The sequence below is a fragment of the Aedes albopictus genome, chromosome 2, assembly GCF_035046485.1.
Source record: "Aedes albopictus strain Foshan chromosome 2, AalbF5, whole genome shotgun sequence".
Lineage (NCBI taxonomy): Eukaryota > Metazoa > Arthropoda > Insecta > Diptera > Culicidae > Aedes > Aedes albopictus.
The window spans coordinates 35353382-35370185 of NC_085137.1; the positions used below are offsets into that span (position 1 = coordinate 35353382).

At 39.2% G+C, this 16804-nt stretch overlaps 1 protein-coding gene across 1 annotated transcript; it reads right to left on the reverse strand.

Moving 5' to 3' along the window:
* Positions 1-570: 570 nt before the first annotated feature.
* Positions 571-16592, reverse strand: LOC109621385 (lysosomal alpha-mannosidase-like). The gene is made up of 6 exons (XM_029876703.2): positions 16041-16592; positions 4301-4403; positions 3625-4232; positions 3426-3559; positions 1155-2919; positions 571-1089 (listed from the first exon to the last, which is right to left on the reverse strand). Exons 1-6 carry the CDS (start codon positions 16230-16232, stop codon positions 652-654), a joined length of 3240 nt encoding a protein of 1079 aa, XP_029732563.2. The 5' UTR covers positions 16233-16592; the 3' UTR covers positions 571-651.
* Positions 16593-16804: the final 212 nt, after the last annotated feature.

The following is a 16804-nucleotide window of genomic DNA, read 5'->3' on the forward strand; positions in this document are numbered from 1 at the left end:
CTCAGATTTTATATTGTAAACATGATTCTGGGTCGTTGGAACGCTGGTAAATCGGATGTCTACAACTAACCAGAATCGCCGGGCTGACGTTGGCACCTGTCTGGTTGGAATGGAAATACTGATGCTTCTTCTGCTCTATTGAAATAAGCTAGATGCACACTCCAAATATTGGTCACCTGAGAATCGAAAATCAGCCTTCAACCGGAACCTCACCATCTGTGTGAGTAGAAACGGCTTCGGAAGATTTTCGTATGCGGGGAACTTTTCGTTGGTATAGGATAGCTTTACCGTTGCGAACTTTTCGAATAGTCAGGTCTTTTTACGCGGTTTTCATTTACGCGGCCGCTCCATTAAAAAAAAAAAAATCATCGTCTTATTTTTGCATGATTCGTCGAGAAATAGTGAGAACTTTTCTAGGCGTTTTTTTTTTAATTTTTAACTGAGTTTTTTTTACGCGGTACGTATGCTCCGCGTAAAAAAAAACCTGACTGTAAAATAATAAAAGTGGCATACACACCAAAAAAGACTAATAAAGTAATATGACTTGTCATCTGTGTAAAAAAATATATATTTTGTATTTCTCACTACTCTATTTTGATCGGATCAGTCATTCATTAAAACCTAAATTTATCAAACTGCAAGATCGCATCGTTATGGCCTAAACTCCAGCTGCATCACAAAGGTCCGGATCTGCATCGGACCCAGTACAATCTCAAATCCTTCGTTGCTGACGTTCTTCAAATTCTCCGATGCCGATTGGTCATCCGTCTTCACCACCCGCTCAGTCCCGTTGAACGGATTAACGATCTCCGCCCGCGTAATTTGCTTCAGATAATTCGGATCCGCCTTGAACTGGAAGCGAGTGTTGTCCTCTTTCCATTGGTTACCAGCGAGGGTGGTTTCTCGGATTTCTTCGATGCTAAATGAGCGGAAGATGTCCTGCAGGTTGAACCTCACCGGTTTGGAGTACATGGGGTCCTCGTCCTTTTCGAGCAGATGCTCGAAACGAACCAGAAGGCTGTTGTCCTTCCACGGCTCGAACGTCATCAGGTTCACGTTGAGTGGGAGAGACAGGGATAGGGCCGAGTACTGGAATGAGGGGGATGTTTGTTAAAGAATCAACAATTTATTGGAATGGTCAAAGAGTTACTCACGATATTATTGAAGCGTTTCTGCCAATCTTCGTACTTGAACTTTGAAACGTCGCTCAAGAACACCCAGTTCGGTAGTAGAACGTGGTTCTGCAGGAAGCGTTCCTTAGCCTGCAGTGTGGGGCTGCTGGTCTTCTTCGATCCAAACACCACGTAGTGCTTGCCACGAGCAATCAATCCCCTGCCGAAAGCACGTTCGTCCAGAGCTTCTTCCACTCCGAATGCGTCGTCATGCAGCAGCCGTCTGTGAATCATCAATTCCAATGCTCCATCCTCCAAGCTGGATCCACCCTGTGCCCGATCGTTCAACACGGCCAACCGTATGTTCTCGTCTTCCAAGGCAATCTTCGCCGTGACCGGATAGTAGTTTCCAGCAACAGGTTCTTCTAGGTTTACGTCCCAAGTATCGCGGTGGTTTCTCTTCCGCTTGATCATCTCACGACCATTGGAGTCCGTCCAGAACACTCCGTTAGACTGAGCAGCAGTGTAGAATCGGGAGACGATCTCCTTGCCGACATGATCCTCTATCGGAATCGGTCCAACCATCCATTCAAACTCCACATGATTCTCATCGGCGTAGACACGAACCACCTGGCTAACCCACTCGTTGAACACCTGGTGAACCTCCTGAACCACGTTGCCGCGGAAGACCTTCAGCTGAACACTGTCAGCTATTGGGCTGTCTGTTCCATTCGGACGGAAGATGTACGCTCCGGAAGAGCGATTTCTGAAGGCAACGTTGTTTCCCATTGCCGCTTCGTAGTAGACGAAAGTCTGCCGCAATCGATGCGCCACTCCGTTCAGGGTGATCGTACTGAGGAAGCCGTTGGTATCGAAGCTGACGTTGAGGTACTTGTTTCCGATTGATACCTCTTCGGAGTGCCACTGTTTATGAGGTTGATCCGATTGGATTTGTACCGTTGGGCTCGAGGGGTTCTGGATGAAGTCGTCAACGGTTTCGATGATACGCGATACGTAGTAGGATTTGTAGCCGAGAGGAGGCAGTTCGTTGGCGAGGAAAACCAGTTCGTAGCTCGCGTTGCTGAAGCGATAGTTGAGGTCTTCGACAGATTCGGCAACCGGAACCATCTGCGAAGGCGTTTCAACTCCACGGTAGTCCTTGACGATGTACTTTTTGCCGGAAACGGGCAGTCTGACGTACTGATATCCGGAGTGGGCCAGCGGATTGTACAGAGTGACCATGAAGTTGTCCTTGGACTCCGTCATTTCACATTTGCTGATGTTCAACAGATGGCAGGTTTCGAATTCGAAGGTGAAAGCCCGTTGGAAACCATGGGGGAACTTTTGGGACAATCCCTTCTTTTGAGCGGGATCAGCAATTTGGTTCAGAACGACTTGAGCGTTTGCTCCACAGGCTTCGATGGCCTGGTGCAGCATTCGGGAGTAGTCGTTCGCCACGTGCTGCTTTTCGGTACCCGTAACGGCATCATGATGCTGCATAACACCCATAGCTTCCCGCAGGAGATTCAAATGTGGAGTGAAGTGACCTTCTTTGCTGGGAGCCAAAGCGGTCAGCTGTTTGCAGACCTGCAGGAAATGGTTGCCAACTCGTTCAAATCGCTTGATCGTGGGTCTTGAGGTGAAGTAACCGGTCCAGAAGGCATGTGGATCCGAGGCGTACGGGAAGAAGTCATCGCTCTTGGTTGGCCAAGTTATGTCGGCGTCGTGCAGAGCTTTCAGGTAGCATGAAGGTGTCGAGTAGAAGACGTTCACATTCGAGCCGTTGCTCTGTCTGGCGTTGGTATATCTGGAAGAACGGAGCGAGTTAGTACCAGATTGGTCAAAGGCGAGAAAGCTTTACTTAATAAGCTTATCTTGGTTCTTGAACCACATTTCGGCGTACTGATAGTGAAAGTCTTCACCCATCGTAAGTGCAATGTTGTTAGTGCGGTATGATAAACTCATGTTCTTTACAGTCAGTATAAACTGGTCAACCCAAGTATGAGAAAGATTTTAAATTTCATCTTCATTTCCTAAGCAACCAGAAGTTCGGTAGGAAGGGCGTTTCTGTTGTTGCAAGTAGTTATCAGAGTTCAATGTGAACCTCTTAACCAGCTTGGAAATATCGTTATTAGTTTTATCTAAGGTTTATGAAACTTGAAAGCGTATTCTGTTATGGAAATCGGAACTTCTGGTAACTTGGTTGTGCTTGCCAATACATGGTGACCAATTTCTGGATATGACCAAACTCAGAACTTAGGTAAGCGATATTTACAGCGTTATTCTAAAAATTAACCTAAACGATGACTTTACCTGATCAATTTGTCCAAGTTCTTGAAGTATACGTTAGCGTCCATGTAGGTAAAGTCCCCACCCATTGTCAACACAATGTTGTTGGTCCTGTAGTGCTTGGCCTGAAGTTCTACATAGTACAAGAACTTTTGCACCTTTAGATTCCAGAAATTGATCATTAGTTTTCTTCGTTCCTAATTGAAGCAAGTCACGACCTTACCTTAGAGTCTACGTTATTCTCCGCGCTATATGGACCATCGATAAATGGTTCATCCGAGCAAAGTATATCGAAACAAAAACCTGGCGGAGGTTGATAAACGTTGTATAAAATGCCCGTGAACATGTCCGAGTCCTCCAAATTTGCACTCGACTTCCAGATCATTTCCGGGTCCTTCATAGATAACCGCTGCCTCTTATCTTCATAATCCAACCTTCCGAAGAAGTACCCATCGAATCCCATCTGGGCGAAAATCGAAGCCTGCTCCCGCGAATGCCCGAACGGATCAATCTGCCACCCTATTTTAGGTCTACCACACTCCCCAAAAGTATCGTTCAACAGCCTCAACCCCCACGTGAACTGATCGATGATGCTCTGGTAGTGCGTCGTTGCTTCATCATTCATACTCCAAGCCCCTCCAATGAACTCCAACCGTCCTTGGTTCACCAGCTCCCGAACCTTCTCCTGCAACTCCGGGGTCTGTTCCTTCCACCACTTGAAGAAGAACGCCGACTCCACATAGATGAACCTCCTCGAAGGATCCTTGAGCAACGATTCAATAATCGAATCCAGAATGTATTGGACACCCGCCTTCTGGATCAAGGTGCGACCTGCAAAGTTCAATCCCTTCATAAGTCATCATTATCAATTAAAACCCCCCATTCCCCCAACCACATACTTCCGTAATAGTACTGATCGACGGTCTTCAACCAGCCGACATCGTCGTGGGTGTGTGGCACCAGATGGACGTTCAGCATGCCCTGCTTGATCTCCGGACATGACTGCAATTGGAAGCATACAAATGAGGAAACGGTTATTGTAGCATCAATAAGAACCTAAGAATAGCAACAGCTGGCATTGAGCCGCCCCGTCTGGGACGGGCCAACAAGTGAATTCATTGTCTTCGAACGGGTCATGAATTACAATTCGCTTCTTCTGCCCATATGCGATTGCTTTTATTGAAGAGTGCGCACACGGTTTGAGGCCGGCACACTACCAACAGGCGGTTGCCTGTTTGTAAACATTCTCAGATCTCAGAGGGTGCTTCTGCTTAGCTACTGAACTGGGTTGATTGCGGAGCAGATGTTCCAGCTACTCCGCGCCTATGAAGCATAAATAATGCTGGCATAGACAATTTACTTGGTTTATTGATACAGACAGACGCTGTGCGGGTAGGTATGCTATGGATGGCCGTGAATGTTGAGCGAGGCCAATTAAATTGGAATCGGATGATTTTTGTTTTGTTGAGGTAGGAAAAGTACGAACACTAATGTTGATATTGATTAACGGTTATCGACAATGCTAATAGACATACATCCACAAATACACATAAGGTTTAACCTTATGAAACAGACAGCAGAATAAAACAGGTGGAAATTGGGGAATTAAGTATTCGCCACATGTAAATCTTTGACATAACTCGGGTAGAGCTTCATGATAAAATAATTACAAATTTTGTAAATATAATATTTGAATGGTAAAATGTATTAGTTGTAGATAGAGCTCTACCAAGGGTGTCCCAAAAAAAAAACAATGTTCGAAAACCTCTTGGAAAACCTTGACTTAACTCAACCCTTAAATTGATGATATTCATATTTGAAACATTTTTGTAGAACATTTCGATTTTCTAAAAAAAATCATGTCTAGGTTCCGCCAGGGCGATTTTTGAAAAATGACTCATTTTCATGGAAATTCTTTAAAAAAAACATTTTTTCGTAATATTTTTTTCAGTTTCTGTAGGTTTTTCCCATATTTTCGAATTTTTAAGGATCTCTAGGCATTCTTGAAGGGCATTAGTTTTCAAAATGTTGTGTTTATATTGACGGTAAAACCGTTTTTGTGATAATAGAAGAACTATTTTTTGAGAGTTTTCCATCAACATTTGCCAAAAAAAAAAATACTTGTACAATTTTTTATTTTCAACCATGAAAGTTCTCTCTGATAGTACTATTCCGTCATTGCGTCATTTCTTCAAAAATGAATACAAAATATCTTGTGTAGAAGCTGAGATATTACGTTTTTAGTGAATGGACAATATTTCATATATTTGCAAAACTTTGTATATTTATACGGTCTTTGTGACACTCTAATGTACGTATATTAAAAAGAGTTAGGCTTAAAATAACAGCTTTTCTTGTTGAATGGTCACGCTAGTTTGAACATGTATTTTTTTTTATTCTGAGGTGGTTGACAGTATACCCATGCAGAGCTTTTATGTGAATAACTACAACTAAGACGGGCATCGTGGTTACTGGTAACAACGCATTAAATTTGAGATTAGGTTGTGGAATTTTCGACTACTGCGTCAATTTTGTCTGAAATCTGAAGTAGGTATAATCATTCCATTCAGAGATTACATAATAGCCTTTGCCACCATTTCAAATGTTCTAGCAATAATATTCATCTCAAATTGATCGGATTTCTTTAAGATACCCCGACAGTTGAGTCCGCCTTCTCGCATTCTTTATTACACCAACGAACCATACCTCAAAACGACTACACCAACAAAGCTAGCCATGAAAATGTTTGATAGTTCTCAGGCCATTTTGACAGACCACACACATGCACGAAAACGACGGATAATATATTCTACTTTATTGATCTTGTTGCTGTCCTTTTCATGCTTATGTTAAATCTGTCAAAATGACCTGAGATTTGTCAGTCACTTTGAGGTTAGGTTGGTTGGTGTAATAAAGAATAGGTCATTTTGACTGATGTAACATGAGCATGAAAAGAACGGCAACAAGATCGATAAAGTAGAATATATGATCCGTCTTTTTCATGCATGTGTGTGGACTGTCAAAATGACCTGAGAAGTGTCAAACCTTTTCATGTGTAGCTTTGTTGATGCAATGAAGAATTACACCTTCCAGGGCGATGTTGAGTATTAACGTATTAACCAACGAGGTCCATCAACTTGTCGCATTTCCAGTCGAGATAAAAACAGTGCTGTTCTAAACTTAGTGCCCCTATCAATATTAGTACGCCCCCAAGAAATTACATGACTGAATAATAATAATTCCGGAAAACACTTCCATGCATTATTATTTCACGCCTTTTTTCTGTAATTATTATTAGTTATGCAAGCATTCTTCTTAAAACTTCTAGAAAATTCTCCAGGAACACTGATAGAAATTCCCTTGAGGATTTTTGGGTTTGAGGTTCTCGCTGGATATCATAGAATGATTTTAAGCAAAACATCCTATAAAGATTTCTCTTGGTATCCCTTCAAAATACATTCCTGCCCATGGATTTCTACGAACAATTCTTCAGGGATTCCTTCAGAGATTCTTGCAGGAATTTCCACAGAAATTTTCCTAAGCACTTCTTAAGAAGTTTCTCAAGAAATTTCTCATAAGATGAATCTTGAAACTGATCCACGGGGTTTCTTAGGCATTTCTTCCAAATTTTCTACTGGAATTCCTTTAGGAATTCTATACGAAATTCATTCATACATCCACTCATACATATTTCTTTTAACATATCTGAAAATATCATAAATATTTTCAGAATGTTTTCCAAGAGTTTTTTTTTTTCAAGATTTCTTCGAAAATTCTTCTAAAAAATTCTCAAAAAAATCTTCTAGGAATTTCTCCAGGAATTCCTCCAAATGTTTCTTCAAAATATGCAAATCCAGAAGAAATGTTTTAACAAAGGTTCGGAGATTCTTTCAGAAAAGCTTTTTTCCAGAATTTCTCCACAGGTAGGTTGGAATACTCCATTTATTCGGGAATTTAATTGGGCATTTTTTTGAAAATTGTTTCGGAAAAATTCTCAAAACATTTTCTGAAAGTTTTTTTTTTTCAAGGGTTCCTCCAGGCATATATTGATGAAGAACTACGACATACACTGTACAAAGGACACGAGATATACAACAATGGATTAAATATTGGTCATAGTGGTTTATGTCCCGAACAGAGAAAAAAGAGTCCTCCCGGCATTGCTTTGGATTTATTGAGACCTTCTTTCAAGGACTCTTTCAGATTTTTTCTGTTAAAATCAATAAATCCTGCAGAAATTTATACAGAATTTATTCCTGAGCATTTTTCATGGAATTTTTCAAGTTTCTTTTTCTATCAATTCCTGCAGAGGATTCTCCAGTTTTTCCAGGTATTATTTACAAAATTCCTTTAAAAAAATCATTGAATTAAAGTCGTCAGTGCTTCTCCAAAGAGTTTATTATGGATTTTTTACCCATGTAACATTGTGAAGACCAGTTAGCCTTGTAGAGGTTTTGAGAACCGTCATAAAACCAAATACCTTTCATTTTGGCATTATTATGGTTGTAAGAACCTCTTCTACCATATTTATCTCAAAATTGTTACTTAAGTATTCTTCCTTCAGGATTTTATTCATAAATTTCTCTAGGTACTAATTAAGTGATCATCAGAAATTGTATAAGATTTTTTTCTGAGAATTCTTTCAAAGGTATAACCAGGAGTTCTTTCAAGGTTCTGTCCAGAAAATCCTCCAGATATTCCTCTTTAATGATTCCACCAGTACCATTGCATGCGATTTATGCATACAGTTCTTCATATTTTCCCTTGGAACTACTAGCAGGCACCTTGTGGCATCTTAGGGTGTTTCTTCAGGTTTCCTCCAGGTAGTATGCTAGGCAAAAATTTTCAATAATTAAGGTATTAGGAGTTTCCAAAGGTACCTGCAGGAGATTTTAAAGGATTTCTCGAGACAATCCTCCTGGATTTCTGAGAAATTCATTCAGAGATTTTTCAAAGATTTAAATTTGATGCAATTTCTGGAAGAGTTTCTGAAAATTCCCCGGAGAAATATCCGAACTAAGTTTGCAGTGAGCTCTTAAAACAGCCCAAGGAATATTCCTAATGTGACCACAAGAGCAAAAAGTCCATGTAAGAATTTCTGCAGAAATCACTTATGGAATTTTTCAAACAATTCTTGGAAAAACTTTGTTAGCATTTTCCGAAGCACTCTCTGTAGGAGTTGTGAAGAAATTTCTAGAAGAGTTGCTAAAAATAAATCCCTGGAAGAACTTCTGAAGAAATCCCTCGCTAAAATTCCTGAATAAATGCTAAAAACTCTGAAGAAGTTTTGGAAGATAAAAGTATTTTTGAAAAGAGGATTTCCGTGATCAGGAAGGCCGACTCTCTCCTAAAGCTTCAACTTCTCATTCCATGAATGTATTCATTATCTTCAGCGAAACTCCACATTCGAGTGCTAGGATTTTTGGTAGTGAAGACATTTTCATAAAAATCCCTGTAAAATCTTAGGAAGTATCCGAAAAAAAAATCTCAAAGAAATCCTGGGAGGAATTCCTTTAGAAACTTTCTGGAGAAGCCTCTCGGTAAATCTTTGTTGGAAAGCCTAGAAAAAAAATATTAAGGATATTTTCCTAATAAAAATGTCTGGAGAATTCTGGGATGATTTTCTGAAAGTATTATTGGAGAAACCTGTGAACGAATTTCTGAAGAAAAAGTATCCTAAATACCTTGAGAGTCGCACAGTTAAGCAAGGATTCCTAGAAAAAACTCTTGGGGAAACCCTGAAGGAATTTTTCTCATGTAGGAATCTCTTCTCGTACGGATTCCTGGAAAAAAATGTGTGAAGTTTTTTGGAAACCCGTGGGAGGTTTGTAGAGGAATTTAAAAAAAAAATTGGAGGATCCTTTGAAGAAATTCTGAAGGGATGCATGGAAGATATTCCAAAGAACTTTCAAAGGAAATCTGTGGATGACTTTGCTGACTAGCGCCACTAATTGTAGATTATCAGATCAACAAACAAAAATTATGACTTGGTAACTTGCTCTGTAACCATAATGATGGCTGTTCAGTTCACTTTCTTGTAGCTTTTTGACACACAGTCCAACAGAACCTGTTTTGGACAAACATTGGATCCGAACCCTAAGAGAGGATAAAATTCTTGGCGCGAACCGTGTTTACACTTGTTTATTTACATTTTGCATGGCGCACAACTCAGCGCATTGGCGGTTGGCGCGCAAGTTTTGGGCCAGTATGCGGATTTCGGGAAAGATTTACAATACATTATAAAAGTTGGTTTGCATTTTATATTAGTTTACCACATACTTCACAATAAGATCAAAAATAACATCATTTGCGACAAAAACTGTCCCTCCACGGTAAATGCGATAGTTACTTTAAATGGCACTTCATACGATGTACAGCGTGCATCTTTATGCGACTTTTGCACAGATTGAAAAATGAATGTAAAATTCTGCGACATATGATGCACATAATGGCAGCGTAAAGTCACATGTCAGTCACAGTCACAGATGTTGACATGAAATAGAATATCATATAAACTTGCATTGTCATGCAATTCAGCATGACGTAGTGATTACATGACATATAGCACAAATTTACATGGTTTATTATGTAAACCCATAACACGAAATGATGGATCACAGCGCCAAGCACAGAGACAAGCACAGAGAGAGTGCATGCGACAGAGCGTGAGACACAAGAGATCTCAAGCGCTCAGCAAAGAAAGTGCAAACCTCGCCTCTATCTAAATTGGCTGTGCTGTCTCGTGGCAGCGTGTGCTGCGCGCGGACTCTTCCCAAGTAACACACATGTTATATAAAAGTTGCGACAGCGCAGGTTTTGGTTGTATAGAGGTTTATTTTTCGTTATTTCAACACAATGTTAGAATTACGTAAAATAAACTTCTATACAACCAAAACTTGCGCTGTCATAACTTTAATATAACATGTGTGTTGCTTGGGTTGAGTCGCTCCCTATTCTTAAAGTATGGATTCGCAATCTCTTGTTGAGTTTTCGGTATATAGAATAGTTCCATAGGAAGCTTTGTTTCCAATATCATAGATGCGGTGAAACATCTATTCTAAAATAACCTTGCACAACCCGAGAATCATACAAGCAAATGGAACCTTATTTAGCCAGCTGAGATTTTCAAAAGCAAGAAATTCTCTATGGTTGATTGAAATTGTCCCCCTCTTTCATAAATTTCAATCAAACATAAGAATTCTTCAGGAAATGAAAACACAACAAAGTGTAATGACCTCAACAAGATCAAGTTAAACATTAATCCAATAGTGCAAAAACTGAAATTGTCTATTTTGAAACTATTACCACCACAATTTAACTCTATATGTATATGTTGGAAGTCTGGTCTCTCTCGCATGAGAAATTCTTGTAATTCTTGGAAGATTCCCTGAAAGGGTAAGAGGTAAATTCCTACATATATTAATCCAAGCAAGAATTTCTGAAAAAAAATTCTGGAAAAATTTCATTTCCAAATCCTTGGGGGAACTCGTTTGGTGTTCCTTTCTTGGAGGGGTTCCTGGAAAATCAGTTGGAGAAATTCCCAAAACCCATAAGAAGTCTGAAGAAATCTTGCAGAATTCATGTAGATTTCTCTAATAATGAATACTTATTGAAATTCATAATGGTTTTTAAAGCAATTTCCAGAAAAAAAAACCTACAAGGAATTCAGTGTTTGGCAGCAGAAGTGATAAGTGAACCACTCAGCAGTTTTTCTTCCCTTTTGTTGGTTCTGTTTCAATAACCAAGCGTGTCTATGTTCGCTCGGGGAGTCGTATGGTTCACGAACGAATACAAAGAAGATACTCCAACATAGGCAAGCTGCAGCTATGAGCGGGCATCGCTAAGCGTAACACTTTCTGATGCTCTCTCATCGTTGGCTTCAAACAACAACTGTGAATACACGTTATTTTCATCATTATATCACGCATTTTTGCTTTAAAAACTTAACAAACTATTTAATTTAATTGTATTTATGATGGTGCAGGCGGTGTTCCCATAGTAATCAAGAATTATGACAATAATTTTCTCTTGCCGAATGCATCACTTTCATTAGCGTTGCCGAGCATCTTCTCTCTTGATTTCGCTCTCGCATTGAACCGGGCAAGAGAATGAATAGCACATTTCGGGAAGCGTTCGCGAGCATGTCGCTTCACGATGTGTTATACTCGTTGAGTGTAGCTGAGTATAGACCACTTAGTGGCTCGCGATGAAATTCCAAACTCTGAACGGATTTCTGCAGGAGAGACTTTGGATAAATTTATGAGAAAATTTCGGAAGGATGCGTTGCAATTATTGTTGAAAGAATTTCTTTTAGTAATCCTTGGGGGAATTTCTGCAGGAATTCTTGGACAAACCTACCAATCCCTGGAAGATTCCTTGATGGCCTTCGGGGAAAAATTGCTTTCTGGGATGAATTCCTTGAAAAACTCCTGCACGAATCTTCCAAACAAATCCAAAGATTTTTCAGAGGAGCCTGTGCAGAAATAACTAAAACAAACATGTGTGGATCCCACAACAGAATCCTTACAAGAACCTCTAAATAAATCCCTTGAAAAGTCCGTGGGGGTAACTCCTGTAGAAATTTTTGAAAGCATGGAAAGAATTATTCGAAGAACGCATAGTAAAATCTCTGAAGCTAAATTGAAATTCCTCGTAAAATATTTGCATAAATTTCTGGAGAATTCATAGAAAAAGAATCCGTGAAGGACTCCTTTAAACAATTCCTAGACTCTATGATCCTATTGGTCATAGTGTCATAAGTAATCATACGCTCGCATATTCATCCTAATCGAAAACAAAGCGGTTACAGCCAGGGATGCCAGATGATTTCTTGAAAAATCTGTATCGCTATTTTCAAAAATCTGTATCCCATACAAAATTTGGGTGAGAAATCTGTATCCCAAACAAAAATAAAGTTGTTTCTCTAGCTAAAAAATTGTTTTTCATATCTGTACGGATGCTCAAAAATCTGTATAATACAGATAAATCTGTATATATGGTATCCCTGGTTACAGCACCAATGAATTCCGTTATTTTAGTTAGCATTGGTGCTATTTTATAACAGAAACTACAAAAAGAAAAGCAAAACCAACAAAACAAACAGCACTTAAATCCTGAATAGGACGAAGCAGCACTATGCCAGAAGCCAAGCTTTAAACGGATCCTGACGAAGTATTTGGAAGAATGCCAAGGCTAGGAAAAAACCCCTGATCCATTCTTCAGGAGTATCTTAAAATTATTGTCGGAGAAATCCTAGAAGGAATGCTAAAATTATCATAATAAATTTTAGAAGGATTTCCCGAAAGAATCTTTGAAAGATATCTCTGTGTAATCCTTGGAGGAACTCTTGAGCAGGGATGCCATATATACAGATTTATCTGTATTATACAGAATTTCGATCACCCGTACAGATTTCGTTTTATATGAAATGCAGATTTTTTAGCTAGAGAGGTCATTTTATTTTTGTATGGGATACAGATTTTTCTCCCAAATTTTGTATGGGATACAGAATTTTGAAAAGAGTGAAACAGATTTTTAAAAATATCATCTGGCATCCCTGCTCTTGAGAGTATTTTTAAACTACTTTTTGCAGAAATCTTTCAAAAAAATAATTGATGAATTTATGAAAAAAATATATAACAAAAACCCCTTATAGGTCCGTGAGAAAATTTTTAGAGATATTGCAATCGGATTCAAAGTTTTCACTTTGAAGAACTCCCAAAAAATCTCTTGGACGATCTGTTCGAGGAAACCTCGAAAGGTTATCAGTGGAAGTCTTAAAATGAAGTTCGGGAAAAATCTCTAGACGTTTAAATATTCCTGAAGATTGTGTAAATCATTGGTAGGACATAAAAATATTTCTTTCAAAATAATCGATCCGGAATCCTTGGTTAAATTTTTGAGAGGATCCTTAAAGAAATTCCTGAAGAATCCATGAATGTATAAATGAAGGAATCCCATGTAGAAGGCTTGGGTGAAGAAATCTCTGTTAGAGCTGTTGAAAAAACCTAGAATGAATTTCTGGATCAATTTCTTGATGAATTTTTGTAAGAAACTTCGAAGAAGTACTTACAGAATGAAATCCTTGGAGGAGTTTCCAAACTGCTAGACTGTAGCTTTGAAGTAAATCGTGTAATGATCTGTGTGGAAATTACTGGAGAAATTCAAGAGAATCTCTATTAGTATATTTTGAAGTATTCTTGAAGATCCTTGAATGCTAGTTGGAATGTTTAAAAAAGTTTTCTGGAGGAATTCTTTCATAAATGATTAAAGAAATTACTTTATGAATCCTGTGATTCATTAGTTGCTAGATACGAAATTAAATTTCGCAATCGTGGGAAAACCTTGACATTTGTTCGACATTTTTTTCTGAAAATTCAAATAAATCTTCATTCAACTTCATCCAAACTACTTTTTCGCTCAGAACGTATTTATTTACACAAAAGTAATGGTTTGAAAACGTTCCAATCTTGATAATGTATAATCCACGGAGGCCTAGCATTCAGGTAAGGGATTATATATCAAATGAATTAGGGTAGGTAATCAAAATTTGAACCAAATTGCGGCTTTCTGAAGCATTGTAAATTTTAAGTGATTTTTTTCTCCCACATGGAAATAATTTACTACGGCAAAACCGTATGTACATGAAAGCCACGGGTATAAGCTTTCTGTTAAATGGTAAAAAGTTTGTATTTGCACCGAATTTCATTGAAATATTTGATTTTTCATCAACTATGATTTTAATCTTAATTTGAACCATCGTAATCATAATTTGAACCAATTTTAATCCTAATTTGAACTACTGGCGGCAGCAGCTCGAGCAACTCACAAAACAGCCAATTCCATGCTAAACAATTAAAAATCACATGAATCTGCTAATTCTCATACCTACTTTTCATTGGGCAGTGGAATCTCAACTCAGAATGTTCGAAATTCTTTAGGAATTTGGAAACTAAATTTGGATTTTTTCGTCCCCCAAGAGTAAACAAAGCAACCACTAGCGCAATCTACAGGCCAACACTAGAAGCTCACCCCCGTTTACTAGTTCAAATTTAGATTACAAATGGTTCAACTTAAGATAACATTCTCCAAGTAAGAATCACTTAAATTTGATAATTTTATGACAAATAATGAGGAATATTATTCGGTTGGTCGATTCTACGATAAATAAGCTTTCATTTGACGTGTTTACATATTGCGTGTGATACAATGCATGAGCTGTACGAGTGCACCGAAAATGTGCTTTCTCTTGGGGGAAATGGGTGAAATCACAGTGATTTTTCAATTGCCTGTTTTCCATGACAAAAACGCTGTTTCAATGCTTTTAAAGCCCATGTTATCAGGTTGTATTACGAAAAGCTGTTTAACATCTTTTTCGGAACAATATTTGCCTGAAAAGTACGTCGTTTTAATGAATTTAGAAATGGTTCAAATTAAGATTACAATTTGACTAGTTCAAAGTTTGATTTCTTACCCTACATTACCTGTGATGTGATTTTTTGAGATGTCTCGCGCTTCAATTATGTGCATCGAAATTACACTGAAATTTGCACAACTCTTTCGAGCTGTGTGAAGCGTTCATGTTTCTAAAGTTTGTCTACGGGAACTCCCAACAACTGCAAACGCAGCGCACCTTCCGGTGCTCCGTTTTACGATGCAATTGCGTCAAGAACAGCCCGGAGTTGATGGTGAAACATATGTTCAAGCATCTGAAGTCAGGGCACTGGCTACGGTAAGGGTTACGGGTACTACAATGACGATACCATATAGCGTTTCAAGAGAACGGATTGAAGGGATCTAGACTTTGAAAAACCGAGCCATGGAATTTTTGGATTATCTATCTCAAGCTACACACATGTCACAAAAAATTCATTGCAACGCAGGTTTTGGTTGCACTGAATCCACTGTGACTTACTTCTAGCAAATAGGGTATGTGTGCCATCAGTAATCTCACGCTCTCATATTCATCCTAATCGAAAACAAGCGATATCGGTACCCATTGATTCCGTTCTTTTTGTTTTCATACGTGCTCACTTCTAACAAAAAATACAAAAATATGAAACAAAACAAACAACGTTTCAATCCTTTGTTTTTCGTAGGATGAAAATGGGAGCCACATGCTTAATAAGGGAACCAATACCCTAAGTACTTTCTTACTAGAAGTAAGTCACAGTGACTTCTGTGGAGCCAAAATCTGCGCTACCATAGCTTTCCTGTGGCATATGTTGCTTGGAGTATGTCTTCCTGAATTCAATAATAACAAGAAAAAGAGTTCTAATTTACTAATGGTTAATAGATTCTGTATGTACCGTTATAACTAAGTCGAAGGCCAAAAATATGCATATTGAATAAGTAGCTCTTCATTGTGATCAAATTTATATTTAACTAAACATAAGTCATTGGGGTCCAAGCCAAATTTGGCGCATAAAAAAAAACAATTACGAGTTGACTTGTTTGCCACATAAAAGTAAAGGTACTAGTTGAGCAACAGTTCAGTGATTTCAAAATGTATTATGATTAGAGATAATCATTCCTTACGACACAAAGCAAAGATTCATTCACCGAAGAAAACCGTTTCAATCCACAAAGAACGTTCTTTGTGCAAGGCTTGTTTGCGCTTCTTCACCGCCCTGTCCTTACCTCGTAGCCACATTTTCCCGCCGCTCCAAACGCGTCAGAATATTCCTGATAATTCCCTCGTTGATCCCTTCGGTAGAACCCGTTTCCATTGCGCCACCGTTGCTGCCTTCGCGGACTTGCCAAACCACTATCTACGAGGCAAACGATCGCCACGACCAGCGCCAGGAACGCCAGCCTTGTTGAAATGATCATTGTGAACTGGAGGATGTTCTGCTTCTTTTTGCTTCTCCTTACGGGGATTTTTCAATTTCTTTAGAACATTACACTTCACGATCACTCCGCAGGTTTCTTAATCACAAAGCATCCACAAATAGAACTTCAAATGGTCACAAATTGATAAGGATGATCAGAGACAATGAGCGGTATGGAAATATGAATGGGTCAGAGTCACAACTGGACACTGGACCACCACTGGCGAAGATCTGATAAAGATCACTCCGAACCGGACGCGAGCAATAGCGAGTGATCACTGTAGCCAAGAAAGAACACGCAGCAGATGCAACCGTCGGAAGCGGATAGTCACCGGCGACTGATGCGAGCAAACTCAATCGACGAACTTTTTCCCCGTTTTCGCGATGATCTCTCGTCCGGCCGGCGGAGGAACGCTCTCACTCTCACTTCATTCAGCTCCATCATAGCTTATGAGAAGAGGCTTATGCGTGATCAGGTGCTCGGTAACATTCGCGGTCTTAATGCGGATCAATGCGATTGGATGGGCTTCGCTAGCGCAGACGCCTGCCTGTATTTTGAAGCTACTGTTTACG

Bases quoted from the DNA above. Each gene is read 5' to 3' on its own strand.
- LOC109621385 (XM_029876703.2), bottom strand. From the start codon at position 16,232: ATGATCATTTCAACAAGGCTGGCGTTCCTGGCGCTGGTCGTGGCGATC. The intron at 4,404-16,040 runs GTAAGGACAGGG...TTCCAATTGCAG, and splicing joins CGGGAAAATGTGGCTACGAG to TCATGTCCGGAGATCAAGCA. The intron at 2,920-3,425 runs GTAAAGTCATCG...CCGTTCTTCCAG, and splicing joins AACTTGGACAAATTGATCAG to ATATACCAACGCCAGACAGA.